This window comes from Diadema setosum, chromosome 5, assembly GCF_964275005.1.
Source record: "Diadema setosum chromosome 5, eeDiaSeto1, whole genome shotgun sequence".
Lineage (NCBI taxonomy): Eukaryota > Metazoa > Echinodermata > Echinoidea > Diadematoida > Diadematidae > Diadema > Diadema setosum.
The window spans coordinates 40,100,964-40,120,887 of record NC_092689.1 but is presented as its reverse complement, the minus strand read 5'-3'; the positions used below and the strand labels follow the sequence as shown (position 1 = coordinate 40,120,887).

General features: G+C 37.6%; 1 protein-coding gene across 1 annotated transcript in view; it reads right to left on the bottom strand.

Moving 5' to 3' along the window:
* LOC140228915 (two pore channel protein 2-like) overlaps positions 1-19,924 on the bottom strand; it is a 98,560-nt gene that overhangs the window by 48,918 nt on the left and 29,718 nt on the right. The window contains exons 18-24 of the mRNA XM_072309182.1: positions 19,057-19,128; positions 18,376-18,455; positions 16,757-16,823; positions 15,487-15,569; positions 13,783-13,864; positions 10,688-10,791; positions 8,174-8,801 (exon numbers count right to left, since the gene is read on the bottom strand). Of these exons, the coding sequence (XP_072165283.1) occupies positions 8,720-8,801; positions 10,688-10,791; positions 13,783-13,864; positions 15,487-15,569; positions 16,757-16,823; positions 18,376-18,455; positions 19,057-19,128 (570 nt within the window). The 3' untranslated portion in view covers positions 8,174-8,719. The remainder of the gene's footprint in view (positions 1-8,173; positions 8,802-10,687; positions 10,792-13,782; positions 13,865-15,486; positions 15,570-16,756; positions 16,824-18,375; positions 18,456-19,056; positions 19,129-19,924) is intronic.

The window sequence follows — 19,924 nt, the reverse complement described above, 5'->3', positions numbered from 1 at the left end:
TGTCATGCTGGTTTAGTGTCACACAAGAATAAATCTATATATACCAAACAGAAATCGTGCCAAAGCTGCACATTACCAAACATCCAATCCTGGATTCTTGGCAAAGAAATGGTTCCTGTCCAGGACTCCAAAGCTGGCCAATATCCCTGGGCATAGCAGTGCTGACCTAGCAACCCCAACTCCTAACCAAGTCTGAGTTCTGGGAATTAACATCAACTGGTAGCACCTGATAACCCCATTCTACATGATTCTAAAAAAAAAATAATGGTAAAAAGAAAAAGGTAAACAAAAGGGCATGAAAGTAGATCCAGTCGTCTAGTTATCACACCAAGCTCACTTTATTAGACAGTTATTATGAGAAGTGATAACATTTGTTTGTGTCTATGAAAGGCGCCCGCACATAAGGCTGCAAATAAAGCCATGAGATTGAATTTAGAAATATTGCTGTTCTGGTCATTGACTCATTTATAACAACAGTAATAAGACACTGGCTAGATGGGAGAGGGGAGGTTTCAAAAAAAAAAATAAATAAAATAGAGGAAAACAAAACACAGAGATTTGTGAAGCATAGACCTGGGAAGCCATATTCTCTTATGTCTGCCTCCCCCATAATGGCACACCAGTGTGACATATATAATATAATCTGTCAAACCATTCTAAGACATCAAAGGAGTGGTTGTTATGCAATATCTCCTCTACAGACCAGTAGAACTCACAGGTGACAAGTGTCACTATTTCTAATAACTTTGCATTACTGACTTACTTCTCATGGTAGTTTTCCTCATTATCACTTTTTATCTCTCATTACAGCCATATTGTGCGACAAATCACACTCTGTCATATGACACTTTTCATCAGTGACAGTCACATGCTTACGCTCCTAGCTCCTGCCACATTTCTGCTTCAAATGTCCGACGTGCTGATATTTCTGCACATATACTTTTTTTAAATCACATCTCAAAATCAGAAAACCTGAAACAGAAATCATTTCATGCTGAATGCTGGAAATGGAACCATTTATAATTGTGTCATTTCTGATCCACCACCATGAAAGTCACATGACGTCATCAAGCATAGACTTCCTGATTTATGAATTTCTAAATACTCTTAGACTATAATCTTTCAAATGATGCAAAATCTGTCAAACATACAAAAACCTCGCATAACACTTCTGGCTCAATACCAGAAAGGACATTCAAAGTCACTGAACATTAATTCAAAACTTGGATTTTCCAAAGTCTCCAGAGTACAGTAAAGCTCTCCAATAATGACCAACTTTTTTTGTGATTTTGGTATTCCCCATTACTCAAGACTATACACTCTATTTCCAAGAGCCTTCAATATAAAAAAAGAAACACAAGCAAACAACGGAAAAGTCAGCCACCACATAAAGAGGGCACATAAATTATGTGTACATACCATACGTCAAATCAAAATGCTGTAAGATCATGCTTAAGATAAACTACCTAAGTCTTGTAGTTCAAATCATTCTTAAACTTTGAAATTATTAAACTTGCAATTTCTAAATAAATCTCAATTTTCAGATTTCTTACTATAACTACCATATTCGCAATTTGTTTTTTTTTTCTTGTTTGTAGGTTTGTTATGTTTGTTTCTTTGTTGTTGTTTTTCTTGTTTATCTATTTGTTTGTTGCTTTTTTGTTTTTGTTTTTTGTTTGTTTTTGCTTTAGGGTTTTGCTGTATATCAGTGTCGGGTGGCAATAGGTCTCTCTTATGCCTGTATTCCTCCTTTAAAATTCGATTAGTAGAAGTCAACACAATGATGTCAAACATTTAAACTATCATGGGAAAAAGCAAGGAGTGCAAAGAACTTCAGATGAAACATGAATCATTGCAGATAAGAATGCTTCTCTCAATTTTACAGCAGTTTCTTTGATCCTGACAAAAACTGGATGAGCTCCAAACAATAATAGAGAAAAAAATAGCAATACAAATTTAGATTTATAATACTATCCAGTTGGATTCTTGTAATGACATTTATAATGCTGATTTTCTCCTTAGTTTTACATACATCAGGTATTATCTTGGTCCAAAGATAATTGGGAACTGCACTGAATGGCCACACCACATGTTCATGTCGCTGCTAAAAAGAGGTGTTCCTCCAACGCCCCTTCAGTGATATTGAAGTGAAAGGAAATCATAAAAAAAAAATCAAGGAAAGTCAACAGACTGTTTCCATGGTAACTTAGACCAGAGAGATGGACAGAGCACCCTTCTCTCCTCCAGCTTTCCCCACCTGCTCCAGTCCTAAAGTGAGGGAAGTGGAAATGGCTTCCTAACTCCGTAATAAACTGCAATTACAACCATCAAAATGGACAAAGCAATTTTCTGCAGACAGATTAACTTGTCTGAACTTCGCACTGTATTCCATTTCCATGGCTCAGGGTGATGACAAGAAACCAGATATCATATATGTATATATATATATATATATATATATATATATATATATATATATGTATATATATTTTTTTTTCTTCTTTTTTTCAAGAGGGCATAAACCCTTCATAGAATGGAGGGGGTCAATGAGCTGTTGGATGTTTTTTATTCACCGAGGAATACAAGAATGCGGATTCAAGAACTCAGAAAGGAAATAACAATCATACATAAAGAAAGCGAAAGAAATATGAAGCAGCAAAATAAAGAATTTGTCCTATTTTTCATGGACTTTGTACCTCTCCCTTTCTAAGGATTCAATATACCTTTTGTTCTCCTTTACTCTGGTGCCAACTTGGGGTAATTCCCTCATCCACACCATCAGATGTAGTAGCAGTACCAAATATGTCTTGAAATACCAAGCAAGAGTCTACTCTTTTCTTTTTGTCAAAGTTTACATTCTGTGGGTTCATTGCACCTTGCACATTACATAGCTTGTCATACAGATCCAGTAGAAACAAGAAAACAAACAAACAGACATTTGATTCATGTTTACGACGTGTGATATATCAAGTTCTGGGGGGCATTTCATGAAGCATTTTGTCTGACAAAGTTGTCGGACAAATTTGCTCTCAGCCAATCATAGAGATGCAAGGATTTCTGTAGCTTGTAACAGTTTGTCAGAAAAATATCCCACCAAACTGCTTCATGAAATGCCCCCCTCATCTCACTCTTCAATATCCTTCTCTGGAAGATGAAAATTATGTCGATGTAGAGCAGTTTGTCAATCAGTTGCGATAAAAATCAAACTGGATGCAAGAATTTTATCAATTTGAATAATCACACAGTACCCGCTGCATGCTTTAAGGATTAGAACCAGCACTGACTGTCGAGTGGTTGCTCGGTGGTCTAGTGGATAAGACACCTGTCCAGTGATCAGGAAGTCGTAGGTTCGAATCCTGCTCGAGTACGCATTCCCATGATTTCTTTTGTCATGGTTACTAATAAAACACTAAACTTCAGTGCTTATCTATGTCGATGTAGGGCAATTGCAAATCGGTTTCAAGGATCAAACCAAGTATCATAGTTGACAACAGCTGTACATGCAAATCATGTTTTCAACCTTAACAGTGTTTGTGAAAGCTGGTATGCACTTTCCACACAATACATTGCATGTGGCATAGGCAATTGTTTGTTGATAGCTTTCAAAAGTGAAACGGGGGGGGGGGGGGGGGTTGCTTGGCTCTTAAATGGAGAGAAGTGTCATTACAACTAAGAATAATTAACCAAACTGGTTGGATGCATCGTTATATGGGACTCACGGTACGAACATTAGTGTCAAAGAATGAAAACACCCTTTGCCTTTGAAGCAACTAGAACAGCATAAGTGTGTTATTTTCTGGTTATGGTTTGGGACATACAAAGTGTACGGTTGATATTATCAAAGGTTTTATAATGATGCCTAATGACTATCACCTTTGTCATTATGGTCAGAGCACTTTTTCTGTTTTGTCCACAAGTACAGAACCCCAGATATCAACATAAACTTTCATAATATCTTATAAATCTCTCATAAAATGCCATTAAATGTATGGTCTGCACCTGTACTGGATAAAGTGCACAAAGACCACGTCTGATACTAAGACAGATTTAAAAAAAAAAAGACAAGAAGAAAATTGCATAATGAAACATTCTCTCATCAGATGTCATCATAATCAGTTTACTAATTCAGCTAACTCTGTTGTGATGGAGCAATTTAGCTTATAAGGAATCATCTGTGAAAACTCTTATGACATTTCCGAAAATGTAGATCAGTGGGTTAAAACTGAATTGAAACCACAGATGTAAGCATCCACTCTTCACGGGTATTTTGTGGTTGCTTTATAGCGAGATGAAATGAATACTTCTAACAGATTCTCTCTCTTTCAAGAAGAGACAGAATGGATAGTAGTCATCATAAATCATTCATGCGAAAAACAAGCAAACAAAACAACAACAACAACAAAAATCAAAATTCCAGAAGCTGGTATTGCTCCGAGCATGTGACATAATCTGTATATGGAAGACACTCAAAAGTTCTTTCTTTCACAGTACATCCACTAAATGAGAGAATGATTATACTTCAGCAAGCAAATGTCACATTCAGCACTCATTCCTCAAGTTAATCACCAAAGCACCTTGGTAAATGTAATGAAAGTCCTTTCCAAAACAACAACAACAAATGATAATGCTAAAAAAGAAAAAAAAACCAACATATTAAACTTGCAAATAGTAGTTAACTACCCCACCCTTCCCCCCCCCCCCCCAAAAAAAAGGTGAGCTTTCACTTGGTTACCCATTGCATATGGGCTGACAAGCTGGAAATATGTACTGTAAAAATGGATATTTTTGCGCGACTAATTTTTCGTGCTTGGACGGGTAAGAAGAGATTCTTGTGTCTTTAATTCTGCGGAATCAAGACATCCCACACAGGAACATATGGCAAGCAAAAATATTTGCGTGCTTTTATTATTGCGCTAGTTTCTGATTGCGTGAAATGCGCGAAAATTTCAACATGGCGAAAATTTCCACTTTCACAGTAATTCATGAATTGACCTTTTCTTTTTTCACAGGAGCAAAGTCTGGTCAGGAAATCATCTGAAGTGAAAAAACATTAACAACAACAACAACAACAACAGCAACAACTTGTCAAGTTAAAAGCAGAAGGCTTAAGTACTGTATAGAACCTGACTAAAATTGTGGTGATAAACAGGCAGAACATGTAAAACTTATGTCACAAACTTCAAAACACTCATGCAAACAATGATTAAGAAGGAACTTGAAGACAGTAAAAAACTTAGAAGTACTCTTATATGCATTTTATTTTCATTGCGGCAGCTTGAAATTTCACAAATATATCTCAATTTACCATATCTTCTCAAAAAAATAATTATTGTCTATACATTTGAACACAAAATAAAAATATAATGTTAAATACAAATGTAAAACATCTGTGCTGGAATATCTGCTTCCATATTTGCATTTAATTCATGCGGTTGCGTACAGGATACCTACTTATAGGAATCATTGGAATTATACTGCCAATAATTTTCTGTACCGTATAATATGTTTCCCCATAAAATTCTCTGCAAAATGCAACACAGAAAACTGTCAATACCTAGAGAAGACATTTTCCTTGTGTCATCACACCTGTGATTTTTTTTTTTTTTTTTAATTTATCAATCTACTGGGTATTTTTTTTAGACACTGGTAACCTGGGCTATGTTGCAATAAATACTGGATAAATATCATGAAGCGCCCTTCTGGAAGAGGCAATGATAGAAAGGGTTTTGCATCTTTGATTCAAGTGTATCTCACTTCATACACTCTAGCAGCTGTACTTTTGTATATCACTAAGTCTTAAAGGTTGTAACAGCTGCGGTGTTTCTAGTCATTCCACAGGTTTCTGACCAATAAATCTAAAGCAGCATTCTGCATATGATGACATTGTTATCTAGCATTTATCATATAAGTGGTCAGATCCCTTGCAGCTGCTCATTGTCATCTTGTTGACCTCTGGCAATTCAAAAACATATTTTCATATACAGACTACAGAGAACAGGAATTGATGCAGTGGTAGGCTGAATAAGCATATTAATGACGTGTTAATGCATCAAACATAGAGCATGAATTCAAAACTCAAACCCAGAATTCACAATGGTAGTTTAAATCTCGTTCTTAGAGATAAGCAAATTTGAGTATGTAAATGTAACACAGAGCATAGGCAAACAGAGGTCCAATGATTAACTTAATTAACTGCCCACATGTGCACAGGCAAAATACACCTCTATCAAGCTTGGTTTAGTCCATGGACTAAATTTACACCATGGATTTCATTCACAGTACCATTGTGAATTCGGGCTGTAACAACTTGAAATAGAATGTTACTAATAATTTTCAAGCTCAAAATTATTAGACACAAAATCAAATCATCTCAAACTACAAAGGAGAAAGATGACAGAGAGACAGCTAACAACAACAACAACACCAATGATTAAGGAGAGAGATAGAATCAAAATGAAAGGAAAGCATCTTCTCTGGGAAAGACACAGAATAAAAAATTGTGACCCAGAGTCCAAATTTGCACCGAGTATTTCACATATTTACTTTTAAAAAAATATATAATTTCAAATGTTAATGTACTGAGCAAATGTCTGATTATCAAAGAGTATATATCTGAATATAACACTGATGATAAACTAAGAGTGATATAAATATTACTGAGTGATAAATGCAATAAATACCTAATGAAAGTCTTCCACTAGCCTAAACAGCTGAGCTGACATTGTTAACTAAAGATGGCGCTTTCCATAGTGAATGAGGTTCTAGCATCAGGATGCTATCTTTAAAGACTAGAAATAGAGCAACTGATTGACAAATTGCCCTACATCGACGTCGATGTACGGCAATTTGTCAATCAGTTGCAGTGTCTGTGTTTGTGTCTGTCCGTGGCTGTGCTTGTGTGTATGAGGACAAACAGTCACCTCTTGTCTCACAACTAACATGGGTGAAATATAGTGGGGGGGGGGGGCAGAGAGGAGGGATATGATTCAGAAAGCACTGTATGAAGAATTACAGATGACTGACTACTGTACGAGCTGAAATTTTCGCGGTGGTTTTATTTTCGCGAATCGCCTTTGAACCGCGAAAATAACAACACGCGAAAATAACAACGCGCAAATACTTACGTTCAGTTAGACCTTCGCAACCGCGAAATTAACAACACGCGCAAATGTCCTCCAAGTAGCAATTCGCGAAAATATCTGTACGCGAAAATTTCAGCTCGTACAGTATGTGACATCTATGCATTGGTAGGAAGGTTTGCAGGAAATGCAAAAATCAAGGTCAATACCTTAAAATGGCCTACAGTTTGCAGGAGAGCAAACATTCGTAATATGCTGATTATGTCTGATTATGGGTGTGGCAGCGTCGAAAGTTTAACAAATGAAATTACAATCTTGTCATGAATCTCTCTACGAGCACATTACTTTTACCATTTACCTACAACCAATTCATGCCTATCAACATTCTACTTGCAGTGTTCAAAAGGAAGAATGAATACATTACAAAGTTAGGATAATCATCTGAGATTTAGTGACAAATTGCAGGTGTACACTCTATATTGTTTATGTCGATATCACAAAAAAAATAGACTGATTTTGCACATAACATAATGTTCTAAAAATCATACAGGAAAGAAATAGGAAACTTTGCTATTTAAGAATATTGATTATCGGGCAATCTCTGCGGTCACTGACACTACACAAGAATCATATATGATCATAATGACAAAGACGACATTGACACTTATTACTATGATGAAACTGATATTCTACTAGCACTGAAATTATATACTACTATTTTGGCATTGCAGACAGTAATCAACACATCATAAAGTGAGTGTGTAAAATGTTTCCCAGCCTTAGATCAATCATGCATAAATTATGATCATCCATACACTACAAATATATTCAACTTCCAGGAACAATGGTGCGGATAAATCATCATCAGTTTAAAACCCATACAAGTGACTGCATGATGACTAAAGCCAGGGGTTAGCCATGAGACAAAATCAATCAAAAAAAGTCTACTGAACGATTTGTTAGAAAACAGGCAAGAACTTGCAGATGAACAGCCAATCAACACAAGGAATGCATGATTGTCAATCTTTATAGCAAGATTTCAACAAAAGAATCACAAGCAACATAAAAATAAAGCTAAAAATTATTCTCTCTACCTGGTACTGATAACTCAAAGCCACCATCGAGTCTTTGGTATGCACCCATACACGTCATATACTCTCTGTGTGCAGTATCTTGCTATCTTGGTCGGTCACATGCAGGGTGTGATGTGATTCTTGATTCTGCAAGGTGGGGGGGGGGGGGAGGGGGCTGTGATGCTTATGATGAGGTAGGCACACACACGCAAAAACTTGAAGGAACTCAAAAGATGCATACATCTACTGGCAACAGGAATGCTTAATGCATTTGGTATGGAGCCTTCTCAGAATGGTCCACAGGGATGACCATCTCTCCTCCTTATCTGTGATAATATACACAGCAGAGCCAGTGTAGTTTGCTGTGCCCGTGAGTAACCCTCATCATTTAGTCAGTCTATGAGTCCAAATTCCAGCAGCTTTTGGCCTTTGGGGTAACCAGCTGCAACAGCCTTCAAAGTCACAGGGTGATGGCAGCCATCCCGCAGTGCAAAATGTTTTGAGGATGGCAAGAGAAAGTGACATGTTGCGATTGATTGCACAGGGACTCCACTTTCAGGGATGGTCTCATAAGTGGAGGTTTTGGATGTGGGGATGTCGGTAGATCTCATCAAGGAGTTCCTCCTCTGTTGGTTCCTTGAGGTCCCCTCTGAAAGGAGACCAAGGGAAGGAAAACGAGTCCTTTTAGCTTGCAGAAATCTATCAAACCAGTCTCTTCAACATTTCAAATTCTTACCCATTCAGGCCACACACATTGTAAAAAAAAAACATGTTGTCCAAAACAAGAAGAAAATGGTGACTTGGTCAGCCAGAGATGTGTTCACTACCTTTTTTTGGGTGGGAAAGTGGTTGGTTTGTGAATGTACTTTTGGTAGGGAAGTGTTACTAACATGATTATGCACCTGTGTACTTTATTGAGCCAACATGTAAAAGATAGTACAAGTTAACTAATCACGCTTTGTATGAGGTGCTGTTTAGCATGTTTAGCAAACCATAAAAAGAAAAGAAAACACAAAACGATTGGCTTCCTTCCTTCCTTAATCCATGACCTTGATGGTGATGTAGGGTCAATTCCACCCTGACCAAAAATTAGCATTTTCTCGCTGTAGCTTTTAACTTCCTTCAAGTAAGTCTGTATACTGAACACTCATAAGCTGTGAAAACTCAGGTGAAAGAGCACAATGTTAAAGGAAACCCAAACCCAAAGAGACATGTGGATTGAGTGAAAGCAGCAACATTAGTAGAACACATCAGTGAAAGTTTGAGGGAAATTGGACAATCGATACAAAAGTTATGAATTTCTAATGTTTTGGTTTTGGAACCACTGGATGAGGAGACTACTACGTGTTATGGCGTCATGTGTGAACAACATTATAAAGAAAATATAAAGGGAATTCCACAAAAATTCATTCTCATGAAAATTACACATTTCATCAACTTGATACTGACATATGTTAAGGGTAGCAATTATTCCTCCTGCTTTCTGAAAGCGGTTAGTCAAGTGCTCTTTCATTATGCTATAAAAGTGAATTTTTGTGGAATTCCCTTTATATTTTCTTCACATTGTTGTCCACACATGCCATCATAACCTCTAGCAGTCTCCTAATCCAGCGGTTCCAACACCAAAACTTTAAAAATTCAGAACTTTTGCATCGATTGTCCGATTTTCCTAAAACTTCTCAATCACTGATGTGTTCTACTACTGTTGCTGCTTTCACTCAACCCGTGTTTCTCTTGGGTTTGGGTTTCCTTTAAAGGACAAGTCCACCTTCATATACATAAGGATTGAGAGAATATTGAGAGAATGCAGCAATTTTAGTAGAACACATCAGTGAAAGTTTGAGGAAAATTGGACAATCCGTTCGAAAGTTACGAATATTTTAAGTATCTGCGCAGTCACTGCTGGAAGAGAAGACTACTACAGTGTATGATGTCACATGCATACAACTATATAAGGAAAATAAAAAGAGAATTTCACGAAACTTTACTTTTTGAATAAAGTGCACAGTTCTTTGACATGCTACTGACGTACGTTAAGGGTAATATCATTCCCCCTGCCTTCTGAAAGAGAGAAGTCGAGTGCTCTTTTGTTATGCAAGAAAAATGGAAATATGTTGAATTTTCTTTATTCTTTCTTTATATCGTTGTACTCATGTGACATCACAAGCTATAGTAGTCTTTTCATCCAGCTGTGACTGAGCAGAAACTTCAAAAATGCATAACTTTTTAACCGATTGTCTGATTTTGCTCAAACTCTCACTGATGTGTTCTACTAATATTGCTACATTCACTCAACCCACATGTCTATGAAGGTGAACTTGTCCTTTAAGCATCCAAGTCCACATGAAAGGGTCTCAAGTATTTCTCTAACTCTCCAGAAATGAAACCAAACTTTCTTCTCTAACTCTTACTCTGCTTCCTTCTCTATCATTGACAACCTACATCCGTAGTTCTTCACACTGCGCATCCAGGCAGCCAAATTTTGGTATTTCCCCGTTTTTCCCTTCACACCTTTATGCTGGTCATATGACTGACCTGAACATGGTATGGACCGACATGAGGAATGTGGCCGTCCGGTCCGAGCCATCAACCTCCCGCTGCTGATGCTGCTGACTCCTGTCCCATGACGTGATGAAGTTCTGCAATCAGGCAGGAAAGCATCAAAATCATCACAATCATTATCATACCCATTAGATACCCTAATAAGCCAGTTCACAGTTAGCAGTAGTCTGCAATGACCTCTCCAACCAGACTTTGCAATATATGGAATAGTGTTCAAGAAGAGCAGTTGAAACAGCCATGCAGGAAGTGGTAATTTACATGTCAATGCTGCATGAATGGCTTTTGTTAATGTTGCTGAAAAGAATGCACATTCACCTGTAAATACCAATCTGCACCTGGTTCATGTATAACGCAGTTGTCATGAAGCCCTATCTAGGTTTCGAATACCTCAGTTGCAAATCCATTTCAAGAGAAGGTCTGCAATGACCTTTAACTGCACATGCTCAGATTGGAACTGTGAACTGACTTATTGTCACTATCATCATCATTACTGTTGATTTGATATTTCATCAGCAGGAAGAATATTGAAAAAAAAAATAAAGAGCTTGTTTTTAAGTGAAACATTTGCAATGACCCCCCAAAAGACACAGAAAAATGCAGCAGCACACATGTATATTTTGTGCATACCCAGAGTGTTAAAATACAGCTCACAGGACTTCATCATGTACATTGTCCCTTGTTCAAATGAGATGGATGAGGGACTTACACTGGGATTAAGCACATTTTATCTTTTGGGAGAGAAAAGGCCACAATGACTTACAAGGCACATGCCTGATATCCTTTTCTAAATATCAGCTATGGTAGTTTGCTTCATAACCCTTGTTTCATAATCAGCTGCACAAACATCGCATATTGTCTTCTTTTGTTTTGTCTTTATTTCATGTCATTATGCTATGTTATTATTTTTTTTTCATCCTTTTTTTCATCATTATTCAAATGAGGATGGTAAGAGGCTTAACCCAGGGTTAATGCACTTTATCTTTTGAAGAAAGAGAGAGAAAATGCCACAATGTATTACAAGGCACATGCTCGGCATCCTTTTTAAAATCAATTGTGCCAGTTTGTTTCATAACCTTTGTTTCAAAATCAGCTGCACATACATGTGTTGTCTTGTTTGGTTTCATTTGTTTCACTTCAGTGTTTTATGCCATTCTGCTTAGATTTTTTTTTCTTTTTTTTTTATATCTCTCTGTTCAAGTGGGGCTGTTAAGAGCTTAAACCAGGGTTAATACACTTTATCTGTTGGAGAGAAAGAAAATGCTACAATGAATTACAAGGCACATGCTCTATCTTCCTTTTTTCAAAATCACTGTGGTAATTTGTCTCATAACCCTTGTTTCATAATCAGCTGCACAAACATTACATGTTGTCCTGTTTTGTTTCATTTCATTCCATTTCAGTTTGTTTCATTTCATTATGCTATGCTATGATTTGATTTTTTTTTTTTTGATACCCTGTTCATATGAGGGTAAGAGACTTAATCTGAGAATAATACAATTTATCCTTTGAAGAGAAAGAAATGCCATAATGAATTACAAGCACATGCGCTTCAACATCTTTCAATATCAACTGTGGTAGTTTCTTTCATGACACTTGCCACAATATCAGCTGCACAAACATCACTCATTTTGATTTGAAATATTATTTGAGTAAAATTCAAGTAGGATCACACACACACACACACACACACACACACACACACACACACACACACGCACACACACACACACAAAGTGACTTTCCATATCATGAAAAGGTCATCTACACTGTCTCTTGTGTATTATTAGGGACGTTCTGATTGTGTTGCAGAAAACAGTCATTTCACTGAGTGAGGTAGGTGTTGACATTCAGCTGACACAAGACATTGACTGTACAGAATGGCCTTTTCAATTTTACTCGTACATTCACACTATCATGCAAAGAGAATTACATATTACAAAAAAAAAAAAAAAAAGCTTGGGGAGCTGACAGTGAGCAGTATTTGGGTTATCAGTGAAAAAAGCAGGGTCTGCCTGTTTGAAAATCCCAGGCTCATCGCTCAACATATTTGCAGTGCTTGTACGAATAAGTCACCACAGAAGGCGACTATAGCTGCAGAATTCGAAAAGTCTTTGGGTCGGATGCATATACGCTAGCAATTGCTTGTGCTAGCCTTTTACTCGAATCCGTACGCATAAAAACAAGCAATTGCTTGCGAGCAGAAGCTCTTGCTAGCAAGTACAAGCAATTGCTTGCTGTCCGCAAGCAATTGCTTAGAGACCAAGCATTTGCTTAAAAACGTATGCATAAAACATACCTTTTGCTAGTTCTTGCTAGCAATTGCTTACGATTTTCCAAGCTCTGTAAAATGAGCTTGAGCTTTTGCTTATCTGGGACGTTCCCTTTTAAGTATCATTTTCATATTCATGGAAGAAAGACAACAATTGTGAAGGAGTGGTATAAATCTACAAGAAATTACTCTTAAGTAGAGTTAAGAAATTTTTCATTTCAACAACGGGAATGTCCAGTGGTTAGCACACAAAATTTGATGAAAAACAGGTAGGATGTCTCACTTCGGTGGAGAGCAAGGAGACGTCTCTCCACGTGCGATCTGACAGATGCGGGCTATTGTAAGCAGTGGTGGGAATCAGCCAGTAATATGAGTGTGTGTATAGATGTGTGTGTGTGCGTCTGTGTGTGCATTTATGAGTGTCATTTCATAGCTCTTCTGCTATGTCAGGAAATGTTTCTGCACACACATGCCCACACTCGCCTTTGTTCTTGTGTTCGCACAGGCGTGACGTCCCTTTTGTTGAAAACGCAAGCAATTGCTTGTGCGGGACAAGCAAAAGGTATAAGCACTAGCAAAAGGTTATGCATATGGATTTAAGCAATTGCTTGAGCTAGACCTTTTGCTAGACAAGCTTGTGCTTTTGCTAGAAGCAATTGCTTGTTTTATGCATTCGGCCCACTGTTTATTCAATTGTGTTCCTGAAACATGTCCACATTGGTGTTGTTTTGTTTTGTTTCATTTTGCTTCATTTCAGTGTGCTAAGAATTCTTTTGCTGTTCTACTCTCTCATCCTTACCTCAAGAATGATGGCGGTGAAGACGTTGAGGCACACCAGGACAGAGGTAAAGTACCAGGCAATGAAATAAAGTTGTGACCATCTGGAAGCAAACGCAAACACAACAGGGAAATTGAAATATATGACAGGAATGTTTGGGAAGAGAAATAAACTAGAAATGTCGCTATGGCAACTGGTATGCCTCCGCTATAAATGCATGATTCTCCTAATAGGTCTATAGTACATGTGGACAATGTGTGATGACGGTTTCACATCACTGACAAAATATCAAAATGATATGTTTGTCACAAATGTGTTGAGTGTTTACCTTCCTTAACTAGGTTTAATTGGATGAATGGGAGAGCATGTATTTTGGGATTTGAGGACTTTTATTTGACTTTGACCTTTTCATAAGTTTATGCAAAGAGTAATTTTCAAGGTATGGAAAAAAGTGCAATTTCTGTATTGAATACTAAATTGTTACCATTTTCACCTGGCCTTTGACCCTTGACCTTGACCCTATGACCCTAAAATTCATAAGAGAATCACTGTCAGGCAGAACATGCAAAAGTTTCAAGATAACTTGAGCCACTTCTGAGATATGGAGGAAGAAGTAGAGTTCTGCACTTTCACTTGATCTTTGACCTTTTGACCTTTTACTTTTTTGGCAAAAGAACAAAATTCCCAGAGAATCTCTATTGGGTAATACATATATACACATGAAGTTTTAAAAAAATCCTGCAGGCATTGCATAAATATGAGGGAATTAATAAAATATTGAAGAGTTGACCTTGACCTTTGACCAGTGAACTTTGACCCCATGAACCCAAAATTCCCCAGATAATCACTGCCAGTCAGTACATGCATATATACTATGTTCCATGCAGTAGCTCGAATCATTCCCAAGATATGGAGAAAAAAGTGAAATTTTAACATTTTTACTTGACCTTTTGACCTTTGACCTCATGACCCAAAAATCTCACCAAAGAATCTTAATTGAGTAGCACATGTATACACTAATTTTCAAAAAAATATCTTTAGGCATTGCATAGATATGGGGGAAATAGTGAAATTTTGAGCATTTGACCTTGACCTTTTGACCTTTGACCTTGAGCCTGTGCACCCTAAAGTTGATAGGCACAACTTCACCCCCTCATACACATACATGCCAAGTTCCATGAGGATACCTCAAAAGGTTATTTAGTTACGCTGCCCACAAAATTGATTACAGACGGACGGAAGGACGGATGGACGGATGGATGGACAACCCGAAAACATATTGCCTCCGGCACCACTTCGTGGCGAAGGCATAAAAAATACTGCTTGATAATGAATCTGATTAATTACCTCTTTACAGTGAGGCAGAGGCACAAAAGAAACTTACTCTATAATTGGCTCAGAAGAGAGAGATAATGTCAGATTTGAAATGGCATTGTATGTTGTTAGGCCTTGATTTGCTCATGGGAATACACTAACACATTTTGACTTGGAAAGATGTGTAATAAACTCTAAAAGACCATAGAACAAATCATCTTTATGAAATTAAGCACATCCTCTCTCTCTTTTTTAAAAAAACATTGATTGAACCTTGAGGCTTTTATACCCAATACACTTTGCTTTCCCTACATGAAAACGAAAATCTCCTGACTATTAGAGTTAGTCACTACTACTGCAAGGGGGGGGGGGGGGGGGACTATCAATGGTTTTCTGTATGATGTAACTTACTCATTGGTCATTCCTGAGTAGGCATTGAGGAAGACATGCCAGTTGTTGACCACCATAACATCCCACAGGACGACCAGCGTTGCCTAATTGGAGGGCACAGAACATCATAAATATTACAACATCGGCAGATGAAGATGGAAAGCTGTCATTTTTTTCTCTCATTTTCCCAAAATGGGCACCTACACAATACAACACAGGAGTATCCTTCTTGATTTGGAGAGGATGTGTCGTACCATCAGTGCTTTTTGGAGTACTGGTGGTTTGTAAACATTCTTCTACACCAAAATATATGATGCTTGTACGATTTGAATAACTTTTATATCCAAATATCTGGAATAACAACAATCATTGATCATGGCGGGTTTTTCTGCTTTGTTTGTTTGTTTTAAACTCTTTATGTGCCATAGTGGAAACCCCGAGTGCCACATCATTCTGAGACACCAACGAAGTCATGCGTTGAGAAAATATTCTGTTCTTCTAATCTATATATCTTTTATAGATTTCTGTTAAATTGTAGACGAAGTGAGCAAAGTTATAGAGAAAATGCCAAGCTTTGCATTGATGTAAATTCTATGACAAATCTATAATTGCTTTTCTTTCGAATGCTCAGTAGATATATTACCGTAAATATATGACTTCTGCACACAAAGCAGTGACAGAAACTTAGAAATTCCGCGCAAATCAAGTATGAAACACTGCTTGTTAGTCAATCACCACATAAAATGCAAGCTATAGACGAGAGGAACGGAATCGCGAGAAACGCTTGGTTTGTGCGTTTGAGCGGAATATGCGAAGTTGGCACGCCGTCGACTTGAGTCGGACGTGCGAACGTGGCACATAAAGAGTTAATGATAATTTGAACAATTTGCTCTCTCTTCAACACATTGCCTCGAAGGCATGCTTTGCTCATTCTAGCAAAATTTTGTGAAAGCTTTGTAAGCACCACAAGCTTCATGGCCTGGTTTCATTCTGGCATGATTCTCTTTGGGGGTGTTCAGTCCCAACTCCAGGTACCTTCTAAACCACTCTGGTTTGCTATACCACGCTATGAAAAGTGAGACTGTTGCACCCTGTATAAACAGTAACCATGAGGGTCAACAGACCAGTGCCAATCTTCCAAGGAAAGAAGGCGCCTAATGTAAATGGAACACAAAGTCATTATGAAAAATTGCTAACAGGCTGCACTATTTGTATTGGATGCATCATCGTCACTACGCAAGTCATTAAATAACATGCAGATGTAAGATAGGAAGTGAAGCTAGAGACTCACTGCGAAATCATCGAAGTTATTGGCGTAGTAGTTCAGCTGCTCATATGTGCCACAGTTTAGGGGCTTGCTGAAAAAAGAAGGGAACAATTAAATGCGATACACAGGTCACATTTTATGCAGTAGAAGCACACACTATTATTTTCATCCACATCATAGGAACATCAAAATGACTCATTGAATGACATTTCTTTGGTTTGTAATGCATTTAGTGAGATGACAAGCAAATTAACAGGACTTAAACAAAGAAAAAAAAAACCCTCAAACAAGAACAAATACTGGTTGACAAAGTGTTGAATACAGCCGAATGAGGAATGTCAAGTTCATGAGGCAGATGACAAGAAAATTTGTCACCTTGCCCCACCAGAGGGTCAGAGCTCCATCCCTGACTTCAAAATCTTTGCTGAAAACAGTCTGAACAGGCCTAGAACACACTTTTCTGGGTCGACATGACAGTCTGAATAATAGTAATAAGTAATAAAGTCTTCTTTATTCATAGCAACCTCTTTAGTGTAGCCACTGCTCTACAAGAGGGCCTTGTCATTATTATTACCCTAGCCTTGCCAGGTACCCATTATACACTGGGTCAAGAGGGACATGATGGGTAAAAACATCTTGTCCGAGGATGTAGGCACTGGGTGGGAATCGGACTCGGGTCCTCTGATTGGAAGTCGGGAGTCTTCTCTACTATGCCACTAGAACACATAACAGGCCTCGAACACACTGCTCTGAGTCAACTGCTTGTGCATGTATTCTATCTTGCATTCTACAAATAGACTCCATGAAGCTGTGCATCAATGTACATTAACCAAACTTGACATTCCTTATTCAACTCTATTCAACACTTTAATAGTCTATTTCTTGTTTTTATTTAGACTTTTTATCTACTTTATTTGCTTGTCTTCTCCATTCATCTAATTCTTGCCTCAATTGAATGGCAAGATGGAAGATGTAATCTACACATTGTATTTGAGTTCAAGTTCAAGTTCTTGATCTAACAATTTTGAAAACCAACAAGCAATAAAGGCTCTACAAAACAAAGCACACTGGCAAACTGAAAACCACACAACCCTATACAGTATGTCCCCCCCCCCCCCAAAAAAAAAAAAAAAAAAAAAAAAAATTACAATCAAATTTTCGCATTGATAACACCCAATGTGATTAAACTGTCTAAATGCTACTTCAGGGTCTTAAAATGTAACATCTTAGCTCTATTTTGTAGAAAACCCCAGTCAATTTGGTTAAGCAGTCACAGAGATATGTCATGAGTCTGATTCTTCCAATTTTAGCACTTCACTGCTCTTGTGTGTGAATACAATAGACAGAACCTGGAGGGAAGAGATTCTTGACATCCTCTACAAAATTCCTCATTTCTCTTTCACCACTGAAGCAAATCGAATGGGTTTTCTCTAAGATGTGGGCAATGAGTTATAGTTTCATACCCTGAATTTGTATTTTGATTGATTCACTATTTTTAAAGATATCATTGCTGAGGGTCCCGTTGTAATATTTTTGGGGGGACATACGGTACAGGGCAGTAAAAACAAAACACAATGAAAAGAGAAAATTATATAAGTATAAGGGTCCAACAGGAAGGCTAATTGGCTATTTGCAATTCTCACCTGCTTGTGACATTGAGTGGCTTGGGACTTTTGTTTTGGAATATCTCCATGCCAAGAATTGCAAAGACATAGTATATCACCTGAGGATAAAGTGAGAGATAGAGAGAAGATTGTCAGGCAAACATCAGAGCCAGCCTACGAGCCATAAAAGTTCACAATAATATCTGAAGACTTAGCAGAGATCTACACTTCTTTTTGCAGGATTTCACACAAAGGTAACTATACTCATCAGGGTGAACAAAATAGTCATTTAGCTAATTCAATGGACTGCTAATTGTAACTTAATGAAATGGAAAGTCTCTTGTGTCCTTGCCTCCACCTGAATCTTGCCCTTCCAGTCATCAGCCACTTTATGCCATAGAAACCTGGGTAAGTCACGCAGGAGTTGGGCCTATTACCGCTCTCAACTTTTAAAGGACTGATCACACCACAGTATCATGACAAGTTTATTAAGCTCCTATCACACTCCATGAAACTGCATTCTAACCAAGTAATCAATGGAGTGCTAATTTGGGGTGATTGCTGCCAACCCTGTAATCACAGAGTTCCCTTCCCAAGTGACCCCCCGGGTACTCCCTGTCAAACTGATCACACAAATCCTCTCCCTGTCCTGTAAAATACTGACTCATAGACTCTCTTTAGACATGAGCACTTCATTCCATGCAACAAATTCATACTCACCACTAGGATTCCAAGAAAAGCTCTCAAGTTCCTGATCAGATCCAGCATTGTACTAAGAACAATCTCCATTGTCTGTATCGTAGAAAGCAACAAATTCATGGATAGGGTAAAGCATGACTACTCAAAAGATCATCCGAACAGAAGCAGATAACACATACAATATCAAATGACTTTATTTTTCATGGCATACTATAAAATTCTATTGCAGCTGATTTCTGCTGCCAAATTCCCCCTTATGAAAATCAAATCACACCAATTATCATACAAATCCAGACACATACAGATTGCATAATGACAATGGGGAACATAAAAGAGAAAATATTTAATGATATTCACATAAAAACCTCCTAATTTGTGGCAAAATCAGTTATCTTTGTTGTTTGCCAGATGATGATGCCTGCAACCGAATGTGATATATGATGCTTGTGGTATCATGCATACTCTACAAGAAGAAAAAAAGAAGGAATTTGAGGTACGCTTTGGCTAGCTAGTAGGTCTGAGTAGGACAGTGTGAAAAAAAAAAAAAATCCACTCCATTTGCTTAATTTCACACAGAGCATATTCAATCAATAAAATCTGCATTCACACAGAGCATATTCAATCAATAAAATCTGCATTCTACAGAAATGTTTTAACCATGGGAAACTCATTTCTATACCATGGCCAAAGGGCCGCCAACATTCACACATATATAATCACACATCTAATATCAGGGAGGTTCTGAAAAAGCAATGATGTAGATACTTGTGTATTACATTCATATAAACAGGCAAAAAAATAATGATTCCTAAATCAGTGGAGTTTTATATCTTCTTGTCCAGATATCAAGAGATATGTGACCCGCTACAACAAAAGGATTCGAAAATCG